This window comes from Aulonocara sp. 'chitande type north' Nkhata Bay, linkage group LG3, assembly GCF_057382095.1.
Source record: "Aulonocara sp. 'chitande type north' Nkhata Bay isolate Kocher_YH1m ecotype deep benthic linkage group LG3, A_spYH_male_GT1.1, whole genome shotgun sequence".
Taxonomy (NCBI): domain Eukaryota; kingdom Metazoa; phylum Chordata; class Actinopteri; order Cichliformes; family Cichlidae; genus Aulonocara; species Aulonocara sp. 'chitande type north' Nkhata Bay.
Genome location: NC_141346.1, coordinates 26,402,710 through 26,428,642, shown reverse-complemented (window position 1 = coordinate 26,428,642; position 25,933 = coordinate 26,402,710). Strand labels below are relative to the sequence as shown.

The window sequence follows — 25,933 nt, the reverse complement described above, 5'->3', positions numbered from 1 at the left end:
ATGAAAAGATTTTGTTCAAAGTTTTATTTCATATAAAAGCTTTTTGTTCACAACAAACATATATTCACTGAATATAATCATTAAAATTACATTTTATAAATCACAGAATCACAACAGAAGGATTTATCTTAATGTTAAGTGAGGTCACCAATAGACTGGAGGGAGATTAGAACACTTGACAAGCTGCCACTGCCTCTGCTTTCACTGCATTGAAATCACTCACAGCTGTCTCACACTTTGTAAGCATGAATATTTCAACCAGTATGAATTCTTATGTGTTTCTTTAAGTGTGTGTTTTGACTGAATTTCTTTCCACAGGTGCTGCAAGAATACGCCTTCTCACCTGTGTGAGTTCTTACGTGAGATCGCAGTGTTGAGTTCTGAGTGAATGTTTTTTTACAGGTACTACAAGAATACGGTTTCTCACTTGTGTGAGTTCTTACGTGAGATCGCAGTGTTGAGTTCTGAGTGAATGTTTTATTACAGGTACTACAAGAATACGGCTTCTCACCTGTGTGAGTTCTTGTATGAATTTCCATGTTTGATTTCTTACTGAATCTTTTCCCACAGGTTCTGCAAGAATACGGTTTCTCACCTGTGTGAGTTCTTGTATGAATTTCCATGTTTGATTTCTCACTGAATCTTTTCCCACAGGTTCTGCAAGAATACGGTTTCTCACCTGTGTGAGTTCTTACGTGAGATCGCAGTGTTGAGTTCTGAGTGAATGTTTTTTTACAGGTACTACAAGAAAACGGCTTCTCACCTGTGTGAGTTCTTATGTGAGCTTCTAGTGCTGACTTTGAAACTAATTCCTTCCCACAGGTGCTACAAGGATGTGATTTCTTACCTGTGTGAATTTTCAAGCACTGACTGAATTTTGTCCTACAGGTCCAACAACAACAACATGATGATTTATTACGTGTGTGAACTCTCCGATGTGTAGTCAGATCGGATTCAGAGTTGAAAGTTTTTCCACAGCTGTCACATTTTAAAACATTTGTCTTTGTTTCAGTTTTACTCTGACTGTCTGACACAGGAGTGCTGTCTACTCTCTGATCGTGACTTGTCTTTCTGTGATGTCTTCTCTGCTTCAGCTCCATGTTTCTAGTTGATCCTGAGTCCACATGCTGACTTTCTACTTGATCTTGGCTCTCTGCTTCAGGAGAGCTGTGAGAAAGGAGCTGCTCACTGCTTAGTTTTTGTTCAGTCTCCTGCTTCAGTCCAAGCTGCTCTCCCTCCTGACTGCTGCAGAGCTCCTCCTGTTCCTCTTTAATGTGTAGAGGCTCTGGGTCCTCCTGGTCACAGACCTGCTGCTGTGTGGGGTCTGAAGAGACAAACGGAGAAAAATGATAGAAAAACGGGTGAAAATATTTTGTAAACTCTGAATATTCTCATTACTTTCACATTTCTCTGTGAAAATGACCTGAAATCCATTTTCTACTAATTTGCCACACACCAACACAAATCCCTATCCTAATAAGGACACACATATGATCTTTCTCTTAGTATTAAGGTATGAGCACAAAGCCAAAAACACAAATTAAAAATGAAAACCAATAGAAAGAGACTTTAAAGTGGTCGTCATAGTGATTTTACTTTATAAACATGAACAGGTAGAAATGGAGGCTTCGGCCTGACTGCTCATCAGTTTGTTATCTGTTGAAGTTCAGGGTCTGGTTGCTGGGCTATTGTCTACAGTATAAAATATGTGCAAAGTATTTTAAAATATAGTGTAGTGGCAATTCCTTTTGTTTGACAAACCAAGCATCCCACAATTACAAATCCACAAGCTACTACTGTACTGAGATAATACAGGGAGTACAGAATTATTAGGCAAATGAGTGTTTTGTCCACATCATCCTCTTCATGCATGTTGTCTTACTCCAAGCTGTATAGGCTCGAAAGCCTACTACCAATTAAGCATATTAGGTGATGTGCATCTCTGTAATGAGAAGGGGTGTGGTCTAATGACATCAACACCCTATATCAGGTGTGCATAATTATTAGGCAACTTCCTTTCCTTTGGCAAAATGGGTCAAAAGAAGGACTTGACAGGCTCAGAAAAGTCAAAAATAGTGAGATATCTTGCAGAGGGATGCAGCAGTCTCAAAATTGCAAAGCTTCTGAAGCGTGATCATCGAACAATCAAGCGTTTCATTCAAAATAGTCAACAGGGTCGCAAGAAGCGTGTGGAAAAACCAAGGCGCAAAATAACTGCCCATGAACTGAGAAAAGTCAAGCGTGCAGCTGCCAAGATGCCACTTGCCACCAGTTTGGTCATATTTCAGAGCTGCAACATCACTGGAGTGCCCAAAAGCACAAGGTGTGCAATACTCAGAGACATGGCCAAGGTAAGAAAGGCTGAAAGACGACCACCACTGAACAAGACACACAAGCTGAAACGTCAAGACTGGGCCAAGAAATATCTCAAGACTGGTTTTTCTAAGGTTTTATGGACTGATGAAATGAGAGTGAGTCTTGATGGGCCAGATGGATGGGCCCGTGGCTGGATTGGTAAAGGGCAGAGAGCTCCAGTCTGACTCAGACGCCAGCAAGGTGGAGGTGGAGTACTGGTTTGGGCTGGTATCATCAAAGATGAGCTTGTGGGGCCTTTTCGGGTTGAGCATGGAGTCAAGCTCAACTCCCAGTCCTACTGCCAGTTTCTGGAAGACACCTTCTTCAAGCAGTGGTACAGGAAGAAGTCTGCATCCTTCAAGAAAAACATGATTTTCATGCAGGACAATGCTCCATCACACGCGTCCAAGTACTCCACAGCGTGGCTGGCAAGAAAGGGTATAAAAGAAGAAAAACTAATGACATGGCCACCTTGTTCACCTGATCTGAACCCCATTGAGAACCTGTGGTCCATCATCAAATGTGAGATTTACAAGGAGGGAAAACAGTACACCTCTCTGAACAGTGTCTGGGAGGCTGTGGTTGCTGCTGCACGCAATGTTGATGGTGAACGGATCAAAACACTGACAGAATCCATGGATGGCAGGCTTTTGAGTGTCCTTGCAAAGAAAGGTGGCTATATTGGTCGCTGATTTGTTTTTGTTTTGTTTTTGAATGTCAGAAATGTATATTTGTGAATGTGGAGATGTTATATTGGTTTCACTGGTAAAAATAAATAATTGAAATGGGTATATGTTTGTTTTTTGTTAAGTTGCCTAATAATTATGCACAGTAATAGTCACCTGCACACACAGATATCCCCCTAAAATAGCTAAAACTAAAAATTACTTCCAAAAACATTCAGCTTTGATATTAATGAGTTTTTTGGGTTCATTGAGAACATGGTTGTTGTTCAATAATAAAATTATTCCTCAAAAATACAACTTGCCTAATAATTCTGCACTCCCTGTATTTTGTACGCAGGCAAAAGCAGTCCACTATCCATACTTGAAAGTTGCGTTTTTATGGCTTATTCGTCCAGTTTGGCAAGCAATAGCAAGATTCATTTTTTATTACTTCCTGCTGCTGCTTCGCCTGCTCTGGTAAAAAAAAAAAAAAAAAAAAAAAAAAAAAAAAAAAAACATAGGCCAGTGCATGCTGGTCCAATACCAGTCTCTATATTTATACAAACAAATGGCCCTACAGCTCTTACTGACTGACTTAACAAGGTAAACACCAAAACCACACCAAACATTAAAACAAATATTAACCTACAAATAAAACTTGTGAATAAACCCCAAAATATAAGTCAACTAACAACAAACTTTAAACAAATTTTAAAATGAAAAAAATAAAGAACAAATAGCTCCAACATATAAGATACGGTACTGTACACACATACAGATGTTTTAAGATTATACAAAGGGTTTGAAAAAGCGTAGGGAGGGTTATTATGGCTTAAAACATCTAAAAAATAATTTTAGAAAAGATATGGTTTCCATTTCATTGATTCGTACCTAATGTGGTGGGTCCCAGAACACAACCCTCCTGATAATCGAGGAAATACTGTATTTAGAAAACAACCAACAACCCTTTAAGGCAATAAAACTTCATTAAGCTAACAGCTTAGTTAGGTTCCAGACTCAAGTCAGTTTCTTTGACTTATACCAAGTGGAGGTTTAATGTTACATGTTAAGAGAAAAGAGATGCATTCATGCTGATTGGACTTTTAATTCTTTCTGTGCTTCTAAAAAGGAAAAAAAAACCTTTAACCTGTGATTAGGATCCTACATGAGTCATATTCATTTTAATAATATAAAAGCAATAATAATTTTACATACCTATTCTATCCAACTTTAACTCTGGTTTCCAGATGGTCTCCAGCAGTGTGAGTCGCTCTTCATCAGTCCAGACAATAATGCCTTCAGCCTCCTGCTTCAGTCCAAGCTGCTCTCCCTCCTGACTGCTGCAGAGCTCCTCCTGTTCCTCTTTAATCTGTGGAGGCTCTGGGTCCTCCTGGTCCAGACTGGAGTTCCTCTCCTGGTTACAGACCTGCTGCTCATCCAGACCCTCCTCTTCCTCACAGACATGTTGTTGTGGGGGGTCTTGAGGAGAAAAGAAACACAATAAAAAGGTCATTAATGTGATGAACAGTAACAGAAAACACTATTTTTAAAAAGCACTTTGTGCGTTTGGCAGCCATCCTAAAAGGTTGCCCCCTTTAGTGGCCTCCACAGGAGATCATCTGCCTGCACCACACCATCTCTAGCACGCTCCGCTTTCACACTAACTCTCTGCATGTCCTCCTTCACCACAGCCATGAACCTCCTCTGTGGTCTTTCCTCCTCTCTTACTGCCTCCTAACAGGTCATCCACTTCGGAGCAGTCTGGTAACAACTTTTAAAGTTAAATGTGTATTGTATATCTGAGATCTACCTTTATCTTTACTGCACAGTCTCAGTGCTTGGAGAGGAAAACTGACACTCGATGAACTCAACAGTGGAATCTGTTCGACAAACACTTTAAATAAATGAATCAAAATATGTCAATCAAAAAAGGAGCTTTCGTTAACTATATTTAAATTTAACTGCAGAAAACTTCGGTCAACATATTTAATCATTTATTGAAATCTGGTTTTGTGCAATGATATAAACTAGTTTAGATTTATTCTGGATATTCTCACCACGGCTGAGGGTAGTGTTATTCCACCTAATCTATCAGTGACCATGGACCGGTGTTCCAGATCTACTGGCGTTTAGATCAACTGGCGTTGGTCGAACAGATGTGTGGCAGTCTTGCGTTTCAGGAGCTGCTACTGACAAACCAGCAAAAAACGCCAAATGTGTCATCTGTGACACTTGTGAGGTTATCTCAAACACACTCCGTCAGTCTTGATGCTGTTGAACAACAAAATGTTTAAAAATGTGGCAAGTTTACCTGGTAATATCCTCATGCGCGACGCGATCGCGAAAACAGCAAACAATTAACACCACGCCGATGTTGTTCACAGGACAGCAAGAGTAAACGATCGGGAGACTCTTGTCGTCGTTATCGTTCCCCTCGCACGGTTTATTTCTCCGATTTCAGCGTTTTTGCTTCACAACTAAAGCGAACAGTTTACTTTGTGCACTAACATGGAGTCGAGTCAACCAGCGCCACCTCTGGCCAAGTGCCACAGCCTACAGCCAGATCAACTTGTGACACACATCTGCACCTGCTGCTATGATCGCATTGAGTAGAGACTGAGTGGCTGCACTTACCCCTGATACATCCAGATCTACCCACAAACATGTTGACAGATGCAATCCCAGCAATGTGGATTGTCAACACTAAAAACAATCAGTAAGCAAAGACAACAGGGATCAGTTTTTTCTGTTTATTTAGCACCCACAACATCTGTAGTCGCCTTCTGCACAGGGAAAGTCCACACACACTGTGTGGTACCACTTTCCACAGAAGGTGCATTCGATCTGCAAGACTGAATGAGATTGTCAGAGTCATTGTCTGACTGTTTATTACTAATCACCTGCAGTACATTCACAGTAACTGCCATCTCCTTACAAATGTTTATTAGATTAACCACACTTATACAGACTGTATATAACAACCAACTCTAAAATGTTTGTTCGCAGAGAAAAGACACAGACAGACTACACTAACGACATGTGATGTTACAACTGTTAACCATTCCTCGCCGTCAGTCCCCTGACCGTGGTCGGGAGACGCGAGGGGAGACGCTTCCTCCAGGGCCGAAGTTTGTCCTCCTTCGGGGTTAACTCCCTTCACTTTTGTGGAGTAGTGAGGCAGACAGAAATCAGCCGAGGCACCGGAGAGTACTGAAGAGATGAGGCTTTAATAACAGTACTGCACACTTCGAAAACACACTGCATAGCCTGTAGCCCGTTAGAACGCTGCTCCCGGTCGCCCTCTCTACCCATGACACACTCTCCCTCTCTTTTTCCTCTTTCGCTCCCCGCGTTTCCTTCACGCGCATGCTCACACACACACACATCACATACACTCCTTACTGCATCCAGTCACACACAAGACGGCAATTCCCGCAACACAACACTAGTGAAATATTAGTGTCATTTCATTCTTTTCAAAGGTTTATTTGCATGACGCACAAACAGACACAGTTGAAAGGTACAAATGTGCATGACACGAATTCAAACGTGGTGCAGATGTGTGTCACAGGTTGATCTGGCTGTAGGCTGTGGCACTTGGCCAGAGGTGGCGCTGGTTGACTCGACTCCATGTTAGTGCACAAAGTAAACTGTTCGCTTTAGTTGTGAAGCAAAAACGCTGAAATCGGAGAAATAAACCGTGCGAGGGGAACGATAACGACGACAAGAGTCTCCCGATCGTTTACTCTTGCTGTCCTGTGAACAACATCGGCGTGGTGTTAATTGTTTGCTGTTTTCGCGATCGCGTCGCGCATGAGGATATTACCAGGTAAACTTGCCACATTTTTAAACATTTTGTTGTTCAACAGCATCAAGACTGACGGAGTGTGTTTGAGACAACCTCACAAGTGTCACAGATGACACATTTGGCGTTTTTTTTGCTGATTTGTCGGTAGCAGCTCCTGAAACGCAAGACTGCCACACATCTGTTCGACCAACGCCAGTTGATCTAAACGCCAGTAGATCTGGAACACCTGCACCAGTCCAACATAGTCCATCACTGGACACTGACCCACAGCACTGATAAATACCCAGTTTAACATCTTCTAGTAAAGTCAGTCACACTGAAGAATCTGAGCTTGAACAGCACAGAGTTAAAAACATGTCCATACCTATGATGTGTGAGTTTCTGTCGGGTTTCCGGCTGATATCCAGCAGTCTGTGCTGACGGTTGATCTCCTCCTCATACTGGACGATGGTTTTTTGAACCTCTGAGAAGATTTCCTCACAAACAGCAGTTAGTCTCTCCTTGATGAACTCTCTCAGATACTGAACTGAACTCATTGCTGCTTCACAACTGAAATATTTTCATATAAGATCACCAAACTAAAGTCCTCGGCTAAGTGCAAATCAAACATGAAGCTTACGTCGTCTAAGCTAGCGGTTCCCGCTTTTCGTGTCACGTGATCAATCCTCAACAGTCCCATAGGGCCGCGGTCTTTATATTTACATGTTGGTCACATTATACAGACAGATAATAAAAGACTGTTAGACTTTGTAAGTTGAGTCTTTTTATGGTGCGTGAGAATCCTTTTCATTAAGTATTTTCAGCTGTTTGTCGCTCCTCTGCGCTTTAGTGATTCTTCTTGTCATGTCTATGTTTGTCCACCAGGTGTCCTCCTCGGCTCAGCTCTGTGTGACAGTTTTCTACAACCATGATGAAGAAGAGTTTCTTTGTTTTTCAGTCTCTCTGCTCACTTTAATGTTTACTGCTGGTTCAGTTGTGTAACGATTTCTCACATTTGAAGTCAATCACACTGAGCTGAACATGAAGTTCCTGCTAACACAAAATAAAGTGAGTGACATCCTGGAATGAAGAAAGATGAAAAGATTTTGCTCAGTTTTATTTCATATAAAATCTTTTTGTTCACATTAAAGATAATGGTATCTTCATTTAATAGAATCTTTAAAATTGCATTTTATAGTCAGAATGACAACAACGGCGGAAAAATGCATCATATGTTGAGGGAGATTAGCACACTTGACAAGCTGCCACTGCCTCTGCTTTCACTGCATTGAAAGCAGTCATGAAACACGCTTAATGTGCAACAAGGACCATCATTTGCAAATACACAGCTATACTTACAAATTTTATATGAGAAAATCTATCAGGGGAGACACAGCTGGCTTTGCAAGAGGTAGAGCAGGTCATCTGTTAATCACAAGGATGGTGGTTCAATCCCCAACCAGTCTGCATGTTTGCACCATTCCATTTATGATGAAACAACTAATCATGGCACACACCTGTTGCATGTACATTCACCCCTGTTTGTTTTGCTATGTTTAAACAACTCCTCAGGTTGTGTCACTAGGAGGCAGTGTATAAAGGCACAACAGACTTCCCCATTTACACCTCTGGCAAGACAAGGTCAAACTTTCTGCCTCTGCTCAGTCTCAGTTTGTCATTTAGTTTTTCTAACAGTGAGGCAAATTGTGTAGCAGTTCATCTGAAATTTAAGCATGAAACAATATCAGTGCGTGTGTTTGTGAAAGTTGTGTGTGAATGTTAGAAAGTACTTACATAGGAACAGCATAGAAAAAAAGAGCTTGCTTGAGTGGGTGAATGGGGCAAGTTGTAAAAAGCACTTTGAGCGCTCAGAGTGGAAAAGCGCAAACTTTAACCTGGATCTAAAAATAAGACTTGATTGCCTCTAATAAATGAGGCTAAGCTGCTCCAGACACTTTGAGTTCTTATGCTCTCTGGTGCAGACTCGGTGCTGTTTAAAGGTTTGAGATATAAAGGCAGAATTCCAACATAGTCCAAGTTAAGAGTTGATATGAGGTCAGCAAGTACAGGGCATGTCTCCTGTGTGCTAGTAGAACAATAAAATTCTTTGCTGCCAATAGAAAAATAATTCAAGGAATAAAAGTTGTGTGCAAAAATCTGTATTATTTATTAGTGATGCTCATCAGGGAAACACAAAGACATTAGACATTGAAAAACTTTCGACCTTCCTGCTGTCTGGCACAGAGGTCCGAACGACTTCTTAGGGATGTGATTAGGGATTGATAAGAATTTTGAGATTCCGATTCCATTCTCAGCATCACTTCTTGATTCTCTTATCAAATCTCCTTGGCTCTGCTTTGAGAGTCACCACTATCACCAAGCAGCAAATCAAATCAAATACATTGTGCCGATTAATTACATGCTGTCAGGTCAAATGTTTATGCATGTTGGACGCATTTCCCTTCATTCTTGTGATCAGTGTTGGGGTCATTACTCAGAAAAATAATGTAATTTAAATATTACACAGAACATTTTTCTTACAAGTAAAGCAGTACATTACTTAACTACTCCCAGGAGAAAGTAATTTGTTACACTTCTCATTACATTACTTTCAGTGTTGGGGAGTAATGGAATACATGTACCAGCGTTACGTATTTAAAATACAGAATATGAGTAACTGTATTCCGTTACAGTTACCGTTTAAAAGGGTGGTATTCAGAATACAGTTACTTTGTTGAAATAAATGGATTACACAGGGTCTTTTCCTGTTTCATATGTTAGTCTCTACCCTCTCTATTTTTGGTAATTCCATGGTGGTGGAAACCAAACAAAACATGTATTAAGAGGCTGTATGCCTGTGTCTCAATCTCGTGGCTCATGTCACCTCTACTTGTGGCCCTCATAATGACCTGATGAAATATTTTTACAAATTATTATTCAAAAAATATTTAATTTTGATTTTTAATTGAAGGCAATAGGCAGAGTGTTACAGGCAATGCTCTAAAGAATGTGGCCTCATGGGTAGTGTAGTCCATGCTGAGGGAGAATGGACTGCCATACCCGTTATGTGTCTGTGAGCGAGGGAGGGAGAAAAAGGAGTTGTCACCGAGCAGAAACGGGAGATGGAAGCATGTAAATATCATAATAACCACTGCAGCCAAGAAGAGAGCCTGACAAGCCCAGTTGTAAGTAAGCTATTAAGACTCGACTGTACGCTGCGCTCGTGTTTTTTTCTCTCGAAACAATAAGTTCTTTTGGAGCAGCCTTTCAACGCCTCTCTCTGTCTCGCTGGGCAAAGTTGACCCAAACAAGTAAAGATAGTTTTCGGCCTGACACGGAAGTCGACCTATTAGCCAGAGGTCCCTTTACTACGGTTCGGAGCTGCGGACCTGTTTATATACGCACGGAATAGTTTTCTATACGAGATCACTGCAAAAAGTGCAGGCTTACCTAATGTCCACCCTACTGTTACTCATTTTATATTAGGATTTAAAAATCTAGTTGGTATTGGTATAACGAGTAACCTTCAGTAATAGTAAAAAAAAAAAAAAAAAAAAAATCACACAGCAAGAGTACATTCATGTAGTTGTAAAAAGCATGATAATACATTAAGTAATCCAATGTATTCCATTACGTTACTCAGAGTAACGTAACGGAATACATTTTGGGGCATGTATTCAGTAATCTGTAGTCAAATACATTTTAAAAGTAACCTTCCCAACACTGATTACTTTTGCATTACTCTGTAAAATGATATATTACACGAGCATGTGCAAAAGAAAACTGTCTCTCTTACTTTGCTGTAGATTGCGCAGACAAATGTAGTTTCTTAAACATTAGAATCACTAGAAGTGTAATTAAATAAATAATCGTATTCTGTGATTTCTGTCATATAGATGATGACAGACGCTTGTCAACAGAGAATTATTTTAAAATGTATGTGAAATGGACTATTATGATTGGTCAGAATAAGCCCATGAAAATATAACAAACGTTACTTTTTTTATATAGGAGGAGAGCATATTTTGTCTTTTTTTCCATTTCAATATATGTTTTTTAATTAATTTAAACTAGAACCTAATGCTATGCCAGCGTTTACCTTTGGCTGAGAGTGTGTAGAACTGATGCTTGTGATGATGTTGTAGAACTAGAAATTATAAATGTCAACCAAACTTTGTGGGTTGTGATCAAAAACCAAAGCCAACTGAATCCAAAAACAGTTGGAACCCTGTGTTCTGTTGATCGTAATTACTGATCGCCTGGTGTAGTAAGGAACTTTGTTTAAAATTGTGCTGGGCTTATCTGAATCATTGTTTCACAGAACAGCATCTACAACATGTAGCGATAACAAAATTGGCCAGCAGGTGTCCCCGTGGAGCTGGTTTCATGAAGTAATTTTGCTAATCACTAACAACCAGAAACCACAGAAAGTCAATGACATTTAGCAACTTCTAGCAACTAGCTCAAATAAGCGCAGGGGCAGCTACACTAACTCTGTCTCATGAAACACTGCCACCTAGTGGTTACATTTTCAATAAAAACGAGCACATTCTGTGTACAAATAGTTCCTCTAAGACTGTTTTCTCTCTCTCTTTTTTTTAACAAAAGAAAACACCCAGACTTTTTCCTCAACACACATATTTATTTCAGTATCGAACAAAAAACTGGAACACGTCTTCAATTCTGGATACGTTAGCAGAGCCATTACAACTACAGTCGCTGCCAAACTGATCCAACTCTGGAGTCCAGCCACAGGATCATCCAAACCACACTTATCATAAAACATAAAACTATGCACCCATACTCAAGGACTGACCAGATTAAGGTCACAAATGTGAAAAGATTGTAAGAGTCAAAACATCAGTTTCTACATTTATTTAAATCAGTGCAGCGATTTGACTTCTGGTTAGTGAGCTCTACCACCCACACACTGCTACGACTCAAAGCTGTCTCACACTTTGGAAGCATGAATATTTCAAGCATTATGAATTTTTCTTATGTGTCTCTTTAAGTGTGTGCTCCGATTGAATTTCTTTCCACAGGTACTACAAGAAAACGGCTTCTCACCTGTGTGAGTTCTTACGTGAGCTTGCAGTGTCCAGTTCTGACCGAATGTTTTATTACAGGTACTACAAGAATACGGCTTCTCACCTGTGTGAGTTCTTGTATGTGTTTTCAGTGCTGATTTCCGACAGAAACTTTTCCCACAGGTGCTGCAAGAAAACGGCTTCTCACCTGTGTGAGTTCTTATGTGAGCTTCTAGTGCTGACTTTGAAACTAATTCCTTCCCACAGGTGCTACAAGGATGTGATTTCTTACCTGTGTGAAGTTTCAAGAACTGACAGAAGTTTGTCCTACAGGTCCAACAACAACAACATGATTTTTTACGTGTGTGAACTCTCCGATGTGTAGTCAGATCGGACTCAGAGTTGAACATTTTTCCACAGTTGTCACATGTTAGAACATTTGTCTTTGTTTCAGTTTTACTCTGACTGTCTGATGCAGGAGTGTCGTCTACTCTCTGATCGTGACCTGTTTTATCTTCTTGGCTCTCTGCTTCAGGAGAGCTGTGAGAAAGGAGCTGCTCACTGCTTAGTTTTTGTTCAGTCTCCTGCTTCAGTCCAAGCTGCTCTCCCTCCTGACTGCTGCAGAGCTCCTCCTGTTCCTCTTTAATGTGTAGAGGCTCTGGGTCCTCCTGGTCACAGACCTGCTGCTGTGTGGGGTCTGAAGAGACAAACGGAGAAAAATGATAGAAAAACGGGTGAAAATATTTTGTAAACTCTGAATATTCTCATTACTTTCACATTTCTCTGTGAAAATGACCTGAAATCCATTTTCTACTAATTTGCCACACACCAACACAAATCCCTATCCTAATAAGGACACACATATGATCTTTCTCTTAGTATTAAGGTATGAGCACAAAGCCAAAAACACAAATTAAAAATGAAAACCAACAGAAAGAGACTTTAAAGTGGTCGTCATAGTGATTTTACTTTATAAACATGAACAGGTAGAAATGGAGGCTTCGGCCTGACTGCTCATCAGTTTGTTATCTGTTGAAGTTCAGGGTCTGGTTGCTGGGCTATTGTCTACAGTATAAAATATGTGCAAAGTATTTTAAAATATAGTGTAGTGGCAATTCCTTTTGTTTGACAAACCAAGCATCCCACAATTACAAATCCACAAGCTACTACTGCACTGAGATAATATTTTGTATGCAGGCAAAAGCAGTCCACTATCCATACTTGAAAGTTGCGTTTTTATGGCTTATTCGTCCAGTTTGGCAAGCAATAGCAAGATTCATTTTTTATTACTTCCTGCTGCTGCTTCGCCTGCTCTGGTAAAAAAAAACAAAAAAACTTAGGCCAGTGCATGCTGGTCCAATACCAGTCTCTATATTTATACAAACAAATGGCCCTACAGCTCTTACTGACTGACTTAACAAGGTAAACACCAAAACCACACCAAACATTAAAACAAATATTAACCTACAAATAAAACTTGTGAATAAACCCCAAAATATAAGTCAACTAACAACAAACTTTAAACAAATTTTAAAATGAAAAAAATAAAGAACAAATAGCTCCAACATATAAGATACGGTACTGTACACACATACAGACTCAAGTCAGTTTCTTTGACTTATACCAAGTGGAGGTTTAATGTTACATGTTAAGAGAAAAGAGATGCATTCATGCTGATTGGACTTTTAATTCTTTCTGTGCTTCTAAAAAGGAAAAAAAAACCTGTAACCTGTGATTAGGATCCTACATGAGTCATATTCATTTTAATAATATAAAAGCAATAATAATTTTACATACCTATTCTATCCAACTTTAACTCTGGTTTCCAGATGGTCTCCAGCAGTGTGAGTCGCTCTTCATCAGTCCAGACAATAATGCCTTCAGCCTCCTGCTTCAGTCCAAGCTGCTCTCCCTCCTGACTGCTGCAGAGCTCCTCCTGTTCCTCTTTAATCTGTGGAGGCTCTGGGTCCTCCTGGTCCAGACTGGAGTTCCTCTCCTGGTTACAGACCTGCTGCTCATCCAGACCCTCCTCTTCCTCACAGACATGTTGTTGTGGGGGGTCTTGAGGAGAAAAGAAACACAATAAAAAGGTCATTAATGTGATGAACAATAACGGAAAACACTATTTTTCAAAAGAACTTTGTGCGTTTGGCAGCCATCCTAAAAGGTTGCCCCCTTTAGTGGCCTCCACAGGAGATCATCTGCCTGCACCACACCACACCAAGGCGTGTGCTGCTGAACTTGGGGAGCCGCTACAACGAGTCTTCAACCTCAGTCTGCGACTGGGGAGAGTGCCCGCCCTATGGAAGACATCCTGCATCGTCCCGGTCCCCAAAAAGAACCGTCCCAATGAGCTGAATGACTTCCGACCGGTGGCACTGACGTCACATCTTATGAAGACTCTAGAGCGGCTCTTCCTCAACTTCCTCCGACCACAGGTACAACATGCCCAGGACCCACTACAGTTTGCATACAAGGCAGGTGTTGGAGTGGAGGATGCCATCCTGTACCTCCTACACAGAGCCCACTCACACCTGGATGGGGGAAAAGGCACGGTCAGGATCCTGTTTCTTGACTTTTCCAGTGCCTTTAATACCATCCGGCCCTGTGTGCTTCAGGAAAAACTGAACAAGATGGAGGTGGACCCCTGCCTGGTGGCTTGGATCTCCGACTACCTCACCGACAGACCACAGTACGTCAGGCTGAAGGACATCACGTCTGACACTGTGGTCAGCAGCACAGGGAACTGTGCTGTTCCCTCTTCTCTTCACCCTGTACACCTCTGACTTCTGCTACAACTCTGAATTATGCCATATTCAGAAGTTTGCAGATGACACGGCCATCATGGGGTGTATCTGGGATGATCAGGAAGAGGAGTACAGAAGTCTGGTGAGGAACTTTGTCGCATGGAGTCACACAAACCACCTGCAACTCAACACCTCAAAGACTAAGGAACTGGTTGTGGACTTCGGGAGGTCCAGAGAAGGTCCACTGCCGGTTCAGATAGAGGGGGAGGAGGTGGAGGTGGTCAACAAGTACAAGTACCTCGGGCTGTGGGTGGACAATAAACTGGACTGGTCATGCAACACAGAGCACCTGTATAAAAAAGCCCAAAGCCGACTGTACTTCCTCAGGAGGCTGAGGTCTTTTAACATCTGCAGGAAGCTCCTGAGGATGTTTTACCAGTCGGTGGTTGCTGGAGTACTTTTCTATGCTGTGGTGTGCTGGGGGAGCAGCACAGCAAAGAAGGACTCATCCAGGCTGGAGAAACTGATCAGGAGGGCTAGCTCTGTGGTCGGCATGAAGCTGGACACTCTGGTGACAGTGGCAGAGAAAAGGACACTAAAAAAACTGCTGGACATTATGAACAATGCTGGGCATCCTCTGCACACGGCCATTAACAACCAGAAGAGTCTGTTCAGTGACAGGTTGCTTCTCCCCAAGACAAGAACCAACAGACTTAAAAACTCCTTTGTCCCACACGCCATCAGACTGTTTAACTCCTCTCTGGAGGGGAGAGGGAGGGGAAACAGGAGGACAAAGGAGGGGGGAACAACTAAGCTGTAGTGCCTCTTCACCTCACTGTGCAATACCTTTTGTGCAATACTTTTGTAAATAGTCAACGGTGCAATAGACTCAATACTTGAAATGTGCAATTCACTTGTATTTTTATTTTTATTCCTATTTATTCTATTTATCCCCTTTGTATATTTTATTTATATTTGTCTCTGTATTTATATATATGTGTGTGTGTGTGTGTGTGTGTGTGTGTGTATATATATATATATATATATAACAATTCTGTAACTGTAACTTCGGTCGTTGCTGTGCTTTTTGGAAATCGAATTTCCCAGAGGAACCCACCCGAGGGATTAATAAAGTTCTATCTTATCTCTAGCACGCTCCGCTTTCACACTAACTCTCTGCATGTCCTCCTTCACCACAGCCATGAACCTCCTCTGTGGTCTTTCCTCCTCTCTTACTGCCTCCTAACAGGTCATCCACTTCGGAGAAGTCTGGTAACAACTTTTAAAGTTAAATGTGTATTGTATATCTGAGATCTACCTTTATCTTTACTGCTCTGTCTCAGTGCTTGGAGAGGAAAACTGACACTCGATGAACTCAACAGTGGAATCTGTTCGACAAACACTTTAAATAAATGAATCAAAATATGTCAATCAAAAAAGGAGCTTTCGTTAACTATATTTAAATTTAACTGCAGAAAACTTCGGTCAACATATTTAATCATTTATTGAAATCTGGTTTTGTGCAATGATATAAACTAGTTTAGATTTATTCTGGATATTCTCACCACGGCTGAGGGTAGTGTTATTCCAAACAGCACAACACCTAATCTAGCAGTGACCATGGACCTGCACCAGTCCAACATAGTCCATCAGGGTGGCTGTAGCTCAGGTGGCAGAGCAGGTCAGCCACTAATCAGAAGGTCGGTGGTTCGATCCCAGGCTGCCTCCTGGCTGCATGCTGCAAATATCCTTGGGCAAGATACTAACCCCATGTTTGCCTACTGGTGGCGGTCAGAGGGCCCGGCAGCCTCGCCTCTGTCAGTGCGCCCCAGGGCAGCTGTGGCTACAATGTGGCTATCGCCAGTGTGTGAATGGGTGAATGACTGAATGTAGTGTAAAGCGCTTTGGGGTCCTATGGACTAGAAAAGCGCTATACAAATGCAGGCCATTTACCATCACTGGACACTGACCCACAGCACTGATAAATACCCACTTTAACTTCTTCTAGTAAAGTCAGTCACACTGAAGAATCTGAGCTTGAACAGCACAGAGTTAAAAACATGTCCATACCTATGATGTGTGAGTTTCTGTCGGGTTTCCGGCTGATATCCAGCAGTCTGTGCTGACGGTTGATCTCCTCCTCATACTGGACGATGGTTTTTTGAACCTCTGAGAAGATTTCTTCACAAACAGCAGTTAGTCTCTCCTTGATGAACTCTCTCAGATACTGAGCTGAACTCATTGCTGCTGAGGCTGGGGCTGGGCGGATCGATACAAATGATACAGACATATTGGTATAAGACCCACACTAACGTGAAGGGATCAATACTTTAGTTTGTGTTTCTCACAAATACGGGCCATTCAAGTCTGTCAGGTTTATATTGTTGATTGTCATTTATGCTTAGAAAAATAAAACCATATATGCTTAGAGGTGAATAATTGATTGTGTAGTGATAGGATGTGTGATCCTTAGTAGTTTGCAAAGACTGTGTGTCTTCCAGAGTGTTCTGGCATTCACACTCAGATCCTGGAGTCACAAGAAGAGCTCGTACCTTCTTTTATTGTTTTATGGTATAGCAAACACAAGTACATCTGTTTTAGTCTAGGTGCCTTTTGTTTAGATGAACTGCTGGACTGCAGGTTTAGGGAAGTGGTTCACAGGGTCACATCTTGATTTAGCTAGTAGGCCATCACTGTTTCCCTCATCAGATCGGTTGGTTTTTGAGCTGTTCTTTACTCAAGTGAACTGGCTTCACGCTTCTAAATAAATTACAGTACAATGTTTCTAAATCTCACTGCAACTGCTGCGTCACAATAATCTGTCCTGCTTCATAAATCTGTCCCATAGCTTATATAGTAACACATATCTTATTTTCCTATATCTACTTGTTGTAATTCAGTGGAACTTATTTCCTTCATCCATCAATTACCCCAGCTGAAGTAAAAATATTAATAACAATAACAATGAGCTGATTCCACATGATGTTTGTCATGTTTTCCTGTCTATGCTGAGCTCGTTATCACTTCAGCCACTTTATCACCATCTTGTCACTTTTTCCACCACATTGTCATTCTACCTACTGCTTGAACACTTTGCCCAAACTGCACCTCCTTTCCATTTACTAGACTCAGTCGTGTGTCTTTACCTTGCTGAACCACATCCCTACAAACACTCATCAGAGAGCCGTTCCTCAGTATTATATCACTCTTAACCTCCCTGCATGCTTATTTATCGCCGTTGTAGCTGAAACTGGTTCCACTCACCGAGCCGAAGACTTTTTCTTCTGGAGACAGTTTTTTAACCTCGACTTAAATCCGTCCTCGTGTCTCGTTGTCACGGTTACATTGCGCTCACTGTCCGTTTCATCCACATTACAGATTTACTTTCACTGTTTTGTTTTTTTTTTGTATTTTCCCCTCTTGTTTGACCTTTTTTTCACCCCCGCTCTTCTCTCCCGCCATCGACTTCTGTTCTTACTTCACTTCCTGAAACGTCACGTCGCTCTGCTGTTTCCGGTCCCTTCGCAGACCTGCCGGTCAAACCTCTCGTGGACCCTCCCCCCTCCTCTGTTTGTGTGTGTGTGTGTGTGTGTGTGTGTGTGTGTGTGTGTGTGTGTGTGTGTTTTCTCGCCTCTTGTTGAACTTTTTTCACCACCGCTCTTCTCTCCCGCCATCGACTTCTGTTCTTATTTCACTTCCTGATACCTCCCTCTCTCTCTCTCTCTCTCTCTCTCTCTCTCTCACACACACACACACACACACACACACACACACACACACACACACACACACACACGTCACCCTTGTGACTCAAGGTAAATTGATGTATTCTAATAATGTAATTGTAGAAAACTGTCCCATCATTTGAATACCGCAGACCTGCGGACACAACAGTGGAGGTTCAAACATAGCTGGGTCAACCAAACACTGGAAACATCTAGAGTATTAGAAAGGACAGAAAAACGTAAATTCCAACTTGTATAAACTTTTGTTGCTTGAAATGATTAAAATACTGCTCTTATTTTAGGTGTTACATTATGTCCCTAGTAGCACAAGTGCAAAACCTTCCCGCCATTTTGGTTTCAGTTTCCCTTTTGAACCCTCCATTGTACCATGTAGACACACACAGAGTTAATATGTTCACAATTTATATATTGGCATCACAAACATAATTCATTCATTTATTCATTACGATACCTCACAGAGTGTCGTTATAATCACTCTGCCTGTTTTACATTTATTGTCCACTTGATGGCACAAAAGAGCAAATAAAGCATCGTAAAGCTTCAGTCCATGAACGAAGCAAATAGATAAAAGCTTCAATGCTCCATGGAGCTTTATCTTTCCACCACTAGAGAGTGCAAATTACAATGTATACAAGACAAATATAGTGGAAATGAAATAAAGTTGAAATAATTAGAATCAATACATTAAAATATATTCAGTAAAATACTTTGACTGCAAAAATGTAACACATTAGATGCACACTGGCCCTTTCCATGCTCTATTTTAACAGTGCTGGCCTTTGTGAGATCCATGTTATTTAAGCACAGCGGCTTAATGTTAAGTGCAATGTGTGTCAATGTTTGTCACGTATCATGTATGAAGAACTCACTTTGAAGCTTTGAAATATGTTCAGATTCAGATTTCTTTAAAATAATAATAATTATTATTTTGATTGCTGCTGAGACATTTAAAGAATATAAATACCAGTATAAATTAAACTCACATTATCAGCCATAATAACGAATTTCATCACAATATTTCACTCACAATGCTATATTATTGCTATTAGTTTTTAACATTTTGCAATATGAGCATATTGCTATTTATCACATTTATTTCCAGCTGCAAATTATGTCCTTAAATCTAAATGTTGTCAGTATCTGTTTTGTGCACTAAGATAAAGTTCCCTCACTTGAGTTGTTTTTTTGTTTTTGCTGGAAAATTAGATTATTAAGCTGTCGATAATATCTGCTGTCAGTCTAAAATCTGCCTACAGTTGGGGTCATTTTAGCAAATACTTGTATTATCTATCAATTAACTTTGCTAACACATAAAAAATCACATATATGTTGCTGTATAAGAATATAACAAGAATTCAAATAGATGGTCAGTAAAGTGACATGCTAGGAAATTACGGTCCTATTTTTACTCGTGTGGCTGACCCATGTGTTTGGTCTGAATTTGGTCTGACTGGACCTATTCGCACCATCTTAGCTACTGTATACCGCCCCCCTGAACCTGTCTTCCTCAGTGATCTCATCTCTCACTCTGTCCTTCTAAGCAGACTTTCCTCTCTCAGCATCTCTGACATCCATCCATCCTCCCTCCCACTTTCTTCTTTTACAGAATGCCTGACTTAAAATCCTGGTTCAGCTCTAATTTTCTTAAGCTAAATGAGGATAAAACTGAAATCCTCCTTATTGGCACTAAATTCAACCTTTTGAATGCAAATCATTTCTATCTGCTTATTGATAACTCCACAGTTTTCCTTTCTCCTCAGGTTAAGAGCCTTGGTGTCATCCTAGACAGTTCACTTTCCTTTAAATCTCACATCAATAATCTCGTTCTGCCTATTTCCATCTACGCAATATCAACAGATTACGTCCTTCTCTTTCCACCCAGTCTACATCCATTCTTGTCCTAGTCTAATTACCTCCCGCATTGACTACTGTAATTTTCTCTTCCAGGGTCTTCCTCCAAAATCCCCCCATAAGCTTCAACTGGTTCAAAATTCACTAAACTTCACTGGGTCCTTCCGGATAATATACAAACTTCTTCTGCTCACCGTCAAGGCCCTTCATAACCTTGCTCCTCCTTACCTCTCTGACCTGTTAAGCACTACCTCTTCTGCCCGTTCACTTCGATCTTCTTTTTCTATCCAGCTTTCTGTGTCTTCTTATGGCCTCACCACCACGGGAAGCAGAGCTTTTAGTTGCTCTGCTCCCAGGCTGTGGAACTCTCTGCCCCCAGATATAAGAAACATTGGTTTGCTCCCCCAGTTTAAATCAAGACTCAAAACCCATCTGTTCAAATCTGCATATTCACTGTGAACCCACTGTTTGTTCATTTTATCTTGTGCTTTTGTGTTTATTGCTCTTCTTTTGTCAACGTTGTGTTATGTGTTTTATTCTAGCATTATTATTGTTGTTGTTGTTGTTGATGATAACAACAACAACAACAATAATAATAAACTGTATTATTTATTTGATTGTTTGCTATGAGCTAACGCTAGTCCACACTCCAAGCCACTTGGTGGCGGTAATGCGCCACGTCGTTGTTTGCTAACCGCCAAGAAACGACGACGACGACGAAGTTAAACGAGGCGAAAACCACAATAAGAGCAAAATGAAATCTGTAATGTGGAGAAAATGGACAGTGTAACCGTGACAACGAGACACGAAGAGGGATGTAAAGTATAAAAAAATGGCCCAAGAAGAAAAACTCTTCGGCTCGGTGAGTGGAACCAGATTTAGCAACAACAGCGATAAATACGCCTGTAGGGAGATGAAGAGTGCTAAAATACTGAGAAACGGCTCTCTGATGAGTGTTTGTAGAGATGTGTTTCAGCAAGATAAAGACACACGACTCAGTCAAATAAGCGTTAATGGACTCCACAGTCTGCTGCCTGACAACAAAAGAGCGTCTGTGGGGTTTTATCCGGAGTACCTGAAATAGAAAAAAGAAAACAGAAACGGGGACAAAAGTTCTGTTTTAAAATGCATATTATAGCGAGAAATGTGACGGCTTGTCTGTTGTTATTATGTTTGATGAGCCAAGTAAGATGTAGATGTGGATAAATTAGCTATGAGATTAGGCCTCCCCCCACCACGGAGATGCTGTAAGTATCAAAGCAGCTCAGATTACTTGTTTCTTTCTTATTAAAGAGAATGACAAAGTTTCACTGTGAGGACGTGATTTAAAGATGAAAAATGTCTAAATTGCACATATCATGTCCTGAGTAAAGGACTGGCAGTTTTATGTTGGGGTGTCTGTTGATTCTCACTTGTCTTGGAAACATTGGTTAGGAAAACAATCAAATCAGTAAAACACATATTACTGGATGCAACAGTTTGCTAGAATTGGAAGGAATTTGTCAGGCCAATTGTGTAATTGATTGATTCAAAGATTTTCTTTTTTCCTTTTCACTGCTTTACCCTTGTCTGCACAGGTGATGAAAATGGATCTGTGTTTGCCAAATGCCATTAAGATCTGAAGAAGAAGAGAGGTGCTGTTTGATGAAGCGGACTTAAGTTAAAGGAGAGACACAAACTAAAGTATTGATACCATCACGTTAATGTGGATCTGATACCATCGTCTGTATCACTTCTATCATTCTGACATGCAGTCAACATGTGGTGATGTGTAAGAGCTGACAGGCTCCATTCACATTTTGAGATCAGAGCTCAGACTAGTTTCAGTTATAAGGAAGAGAAACTCACACAGTCACTGACACTGAGAGGAGAAATGGCACAGAAAGGAGTTCAGCTGGACCGAGAAACCTTCTCTTGTTCCATCTGTTTGGATCTACTGATAAATCCGGTGACTATTCCCTGTGGACACAGCTACTGCAGGAACTGTATTAAAACCCACTTTGATGAAGAGGACAGGAAGGGAATCCACAGCTGCCCTCAGTGTAGGAAGACGTTCACACCGAGGCCTGTCCTGGAGAAAAACACCATGTTAGCAGCTTTAGTGGAGCAGCTGAAGAAGACTGGACTCCAAGCTGCTCCAGCTGATCACTGCTATGCTGGACCTGAAGATGTGGCCTGTGATGTCTGCACTGGGAGGAAGCTGAAAGCCATCAAGTCCTGTTTAGTCTGTCTGGCCTCTTACTGTGAGAAACACCTCCAACCTCACTATGATGCAGCTCCGTTAAAGAAACACAAGCTGGTGGCCCCCTCCAAGAAGCTCCAGGAGAACATCTGCTCTCGTCATGATGAGGTGATGAAGATTTTCTGTCGTACTGATCAGCAGAGTATCTGTTATCTCTGCTTGATGGATGAACATAAAGGCCATGAAACAGTCCCAGCTGCAGCAGAAAGGACTGAGAAGCAGAAGGAGCTCGAGGTGAGACGACTAAACATCCAGCAGAGAATCCAGGAGCGAGAGAAAGATGTGAAGCTGCTTCAACAGGAGGTGGAGGCCATCAATGGCTCTGCTGATAAAGCAGTGGAGGACAGTGAGAAGATGTTCACTGAGCTGATCCGTCTCCTCCAGAAAAGAAGCTCTGATGTGAAGCAGCAGGTCAGATCCCAGCAGGAAACTGAAGTGAGTCGAGTCAAAGAGCTTCAGGAGAAGCTGGAGCAGGAGATCGCTGAGCTGAAGAGGAAAGACGGCGAGCTGGAGCAGCTCTCACACACAGAGGATCACAACCAGTTTCTACACAACTACCCCTCACTGTCAGCACTCAGTGAGTCTACACACTCATCCAGCATCAATATTCGTCCTCTGAGCTACTTTGAGGATGTGACAGCAGCTGTGTCAGAGACCAGAGATAAACTACAGGACATTCTGAGAGAGGAATGGACAAACATCTCACTGACAGTCACTGAAGAGGATGTTTTACTGTCACCAGCAGAGCCAAAGACCAGAGCTGGATTCTTAAAATGTTCACGTGAAATCACACTGGATCCAAACACAACTCACACACATCTGTTATTATCTGAAGGGAACAGAAAAGTAACATTTATGAAGCAACAACAGTCTTATTCTGATCATCCAGACAGATTCACAGGATGTTATCAGGTCCTGAGTAGAGAGAGTCTGACTGGACGTTGTTACTGGGAGGTGGAGTGGGGATGGGGAGGAGTTTGTATAGCAGTCACATACAAGAACATCGGCAGAGTAGGGAGAGTGAATGAATGTTTCTTTGGACGCAACGACAAATCTTGGGCATTATATTGGTACACAGACAATAATAAATTTCGCCATAACAATGTCCAAACTCACCTCTCAGGTCCTCCGTCCACCAGAGTAGGAGTGTACCTGGATCACAGAGCAGGTATTCTGTCTTTCTACAGCGTCTCTGAAACCATGACTCTCCTCCACAGAGTCCAGACCACATTCACTCAGCCGCTCTATGCTGGACTTTTTCTTTATGGACTTGGAGCCACTGCAGAGTTGATTAAAGTCAAATAGAGAAGACAGGTTCATGTTGATCCCTGACCATTATATGTACTTGTGTAGTTTCTAAATGAGGCTTTACATTTTAGAAGCTGAGAAGTTCAGTGGTCCATTGATGTGTGAAAATAATGTTGGACTGATTCAAACTTTTGTTACGACTGTTGTCGTAATTTTAATATTCAAATCTGAGTGTGCAGGTGCGTCTCCATGATTGGTGCATCCAGTGGGACTGTTCGTACCGATTGGCTAATGACCAGGAGGCAGCATATAAGAAGACACCCCCCTGGACGGCCAGTCATTCATCCTCGGCCCATCCCAACTGGCAGACTGTGTGTTTACTGTATAGTAATGTTTGTTTAATGCAGGAGCATGTACGGGTGGACCGCCTTTTTGTTTGATTACAGTTTTCTCCTGTTTTTGTTAGTTAGGGAGGTAAGTCGTTGTGGTTTGGTTTAATTCTTTTGAATAGGTAAGTTTGATTTATCCCTGAGATAGGCTCCCTTCTGTTTGTTATTTTGTCCTTAGGTTCGAAGTTATAATAATCTCCCTTCCTTTGTTTCTAAATTCACTCATTGTAAATAAATCACTGTCAAAAAGTATTAATTGCGTGATGTGCTGCTTTGGATCAGATGGGGATGGATCACTCTTATGTTATGGTCTTGCCACGCCTAGACAGACCATAACACTGTACTAACATTTATATACCTTATATATCATCAATATAAATCTGAATTTGTTCTTATGGCTGATAATCATGTGAGTTTACATTATACTACTCTTCATATTCAGCATGTTTGAAATCTGTCATCAGTCTGGTTAGTGGTTTTATTCTGTAGTTGCTGTAGTGGGTTGTCAAATTCTACTTGCTTCAAACGGCACATTTATAGGAAACAAGGAGATATGATGTATGACTTACCTTTGTTCTCGTCCTGGTTGCAAATAGAGTGCAAGTGTCAACCAAGAAAGGACAGTCCTGTCTCATCCTTTAACCAGCCACGACCTGCCCGTAAGTACACCTCTCCACTCACAACAATATTACATGGGACAAATGCATCCCATCCTGTACAGGCAGCACAACCCATCATAACAGCTAAGGCAGCATGTGCATATTGCTGCTCACCTGAACACCACATTAGCAAGTGCCCTGAGTTTATTAACTAGACAAAGAATGAGAAAATAAACTGAATAAAGGGAAACAAACGGTGCTGGCATTGTGCTAGAACTCATCAGGCTGCAAAGTGCGATCTGGGAAAAGACTGCTACCTGCATGGGACAACATCTACAGATCCTGTGTGAGGTGATTCAGAGACCTAGAACTGAAGTTAATCCTGTAGGGAGGATGTTGTACTTTGATAGACCGAGTGACTGTCCTACTTTACTGTTAAAAGTTGTGAAAGTGCTCCTGCGTAATGGCAAAAAACCCCTGGAAACATGCAGTACTTGATGATGGCTTCCAACGTATCATGCTTCTGACATTAGCAGCTCAGCATCTCCACCTAACTGGGAAAGCTAAAAATTATCACTCAGAACAGTCAATCAAGAAGTTGAAACCATTCAGAGACTTAGACTTAGAGCTTTTTATTGTCATTGTGCGGTTTCTTGCACAGCGAAATTGGGTAGCTGAACCACAAAGGTGCTAAAGTAAGAAGAAGAGAAACCAATATACAACAAAGGCGGAAAATAAATAATTAAATAAATAGAATAAAATAAAAAACTTTGTATATTTATACATATGTGAGTGGAACTATATACATGGTGTGGACCAAAATAATTGCACATGAGCCAAAAATATTGCACATAGATGATCAACAGCAGTGTCAGGGTGGATGTGTTGGGGAAGTCTGTACACACTCTTAGTTTGCATTAAGAGTTCTGAGAGCCCACGGGAAGAAGCTGTTCTTTAGTCTGTTGGTTTTGCACCTGATTGATCTGAGCCCTTTTCCAGAGGGCAGGATGTTGAAGAGGTGGTGGTTAGGATGGAGGTGGTCCTTTATAATTGCCCTGGCTCTGGAGAGACATCTTGAGCTGGCAATTAAGTCCAGGGAGGGGAGTGGACAGCCGATCACCTTCTCTGCAGTTCTGATGACCCTCTGTAGTCTCTTCTTGTCAGCTGTTGTGCAACCAACGTACCACACAGGGATGGCATGCACCAGCACACTCTCGATAGTGGCACGGTAGAAGGACACTAGGAGTTCAGTCTGCAGCCTGTTCCATCTCAGAACC

The 25,933-nt window shown here is 41.4% G+C and overlaps 3 protein-coding genes across 4 annotated transcripts; 1 reads left to right on the top strand and 2 right to left on the bottom strand.

Annotated features, from left to right (window-relative positions):
* Positions 1 to 18: 18 nt before the first annotated feature.
* Positions 19 to 8,263, bottom strand: LOC147334864 (uncharacterized). The gene is made up of 4 exons (XM_086286938.1): positions 8,167 to 8,263; positions 7,193 to 7,857; positions 4,236 to 4,499; positions 19 to 1,324 (listed from the first exon to the last, which is right to left on the bottom strand). The coding sequence occupies exons 2-4, from the start codon at positions 7,362 to 7,364 to the stop codon at positions 255 to 257; spliced, it is 1,506 nt and encodes a 501-aa protein (XP_086143064.1). The 5' UTR covers positions 7,365 to 7,857; positions 8,167 to 8,263; the 3' UTR covers positions 19 to 254.
* Positions 8,264 to 10,896: 2,633 nt separating this feature from the next.
* LOC147334863 (uncharacterized) lies at positions 10,897 to 18,077 on the bottom strand. Of its 2 annotated transcripts, XM_086286952.1 has the most exons (4): positions 17,846 to 18,077; positions 16,652 to 16,840; positions 13,632 to 13,895; positions 10,897 to 12,531 (listed from the first exon to the last, which is right to left on the bottom strand). In XM_086286952.1, the coding sequence occupies exons 2-4, from the start codon at positions 16,821 to 16,823 to the stop codon at positions 11,783 to 11,785; spliced, it is 1,185 nt and encodes a 394-aa protein (XP_086143078.1). In that variant the 5' UTR covers positions 16,824 to 16,840; positions 17,846 to 18,077; the 3' UTR covers positions 10,897 to 11,782. The 2 variants fall into 2 exon arrangements, with proteins under 2 accessions (XP_086143078.1, XP_086143077.1); XM_086286951.1 differs by lacking the exon at positions 17,846 to 18,077 and having other exon boundaries at positions 16,652 to 16,871.
* A 2,802-nt stretch (positions 18,078 to 20,879) lies between these two features.
* Positions 20,880 to 24,309, top strand: LOC147334862 (tripartite motif-containing protein 16-like). Its single transcript, XM_086286900.1, has 2 exons — positions 20,880 to 21,040; positions 21,756 to 24,309. Exon 2 carries the CDS (start codon positions 22,052 to 22,054, stop codon positions 23,723 to 23,725), a length of 1,674 nt encoding a protein of 557 aa, XP_086143026.1. The 5' UTR covers positions 20,880 to 21,040; positions 21,756 to 22,051; the 3' UTR covers positions 23,726 to 24,309.
* The last annotated feature ends 1,624 nt before the right edge of the window (positions 24,310 to 25,933 follow it).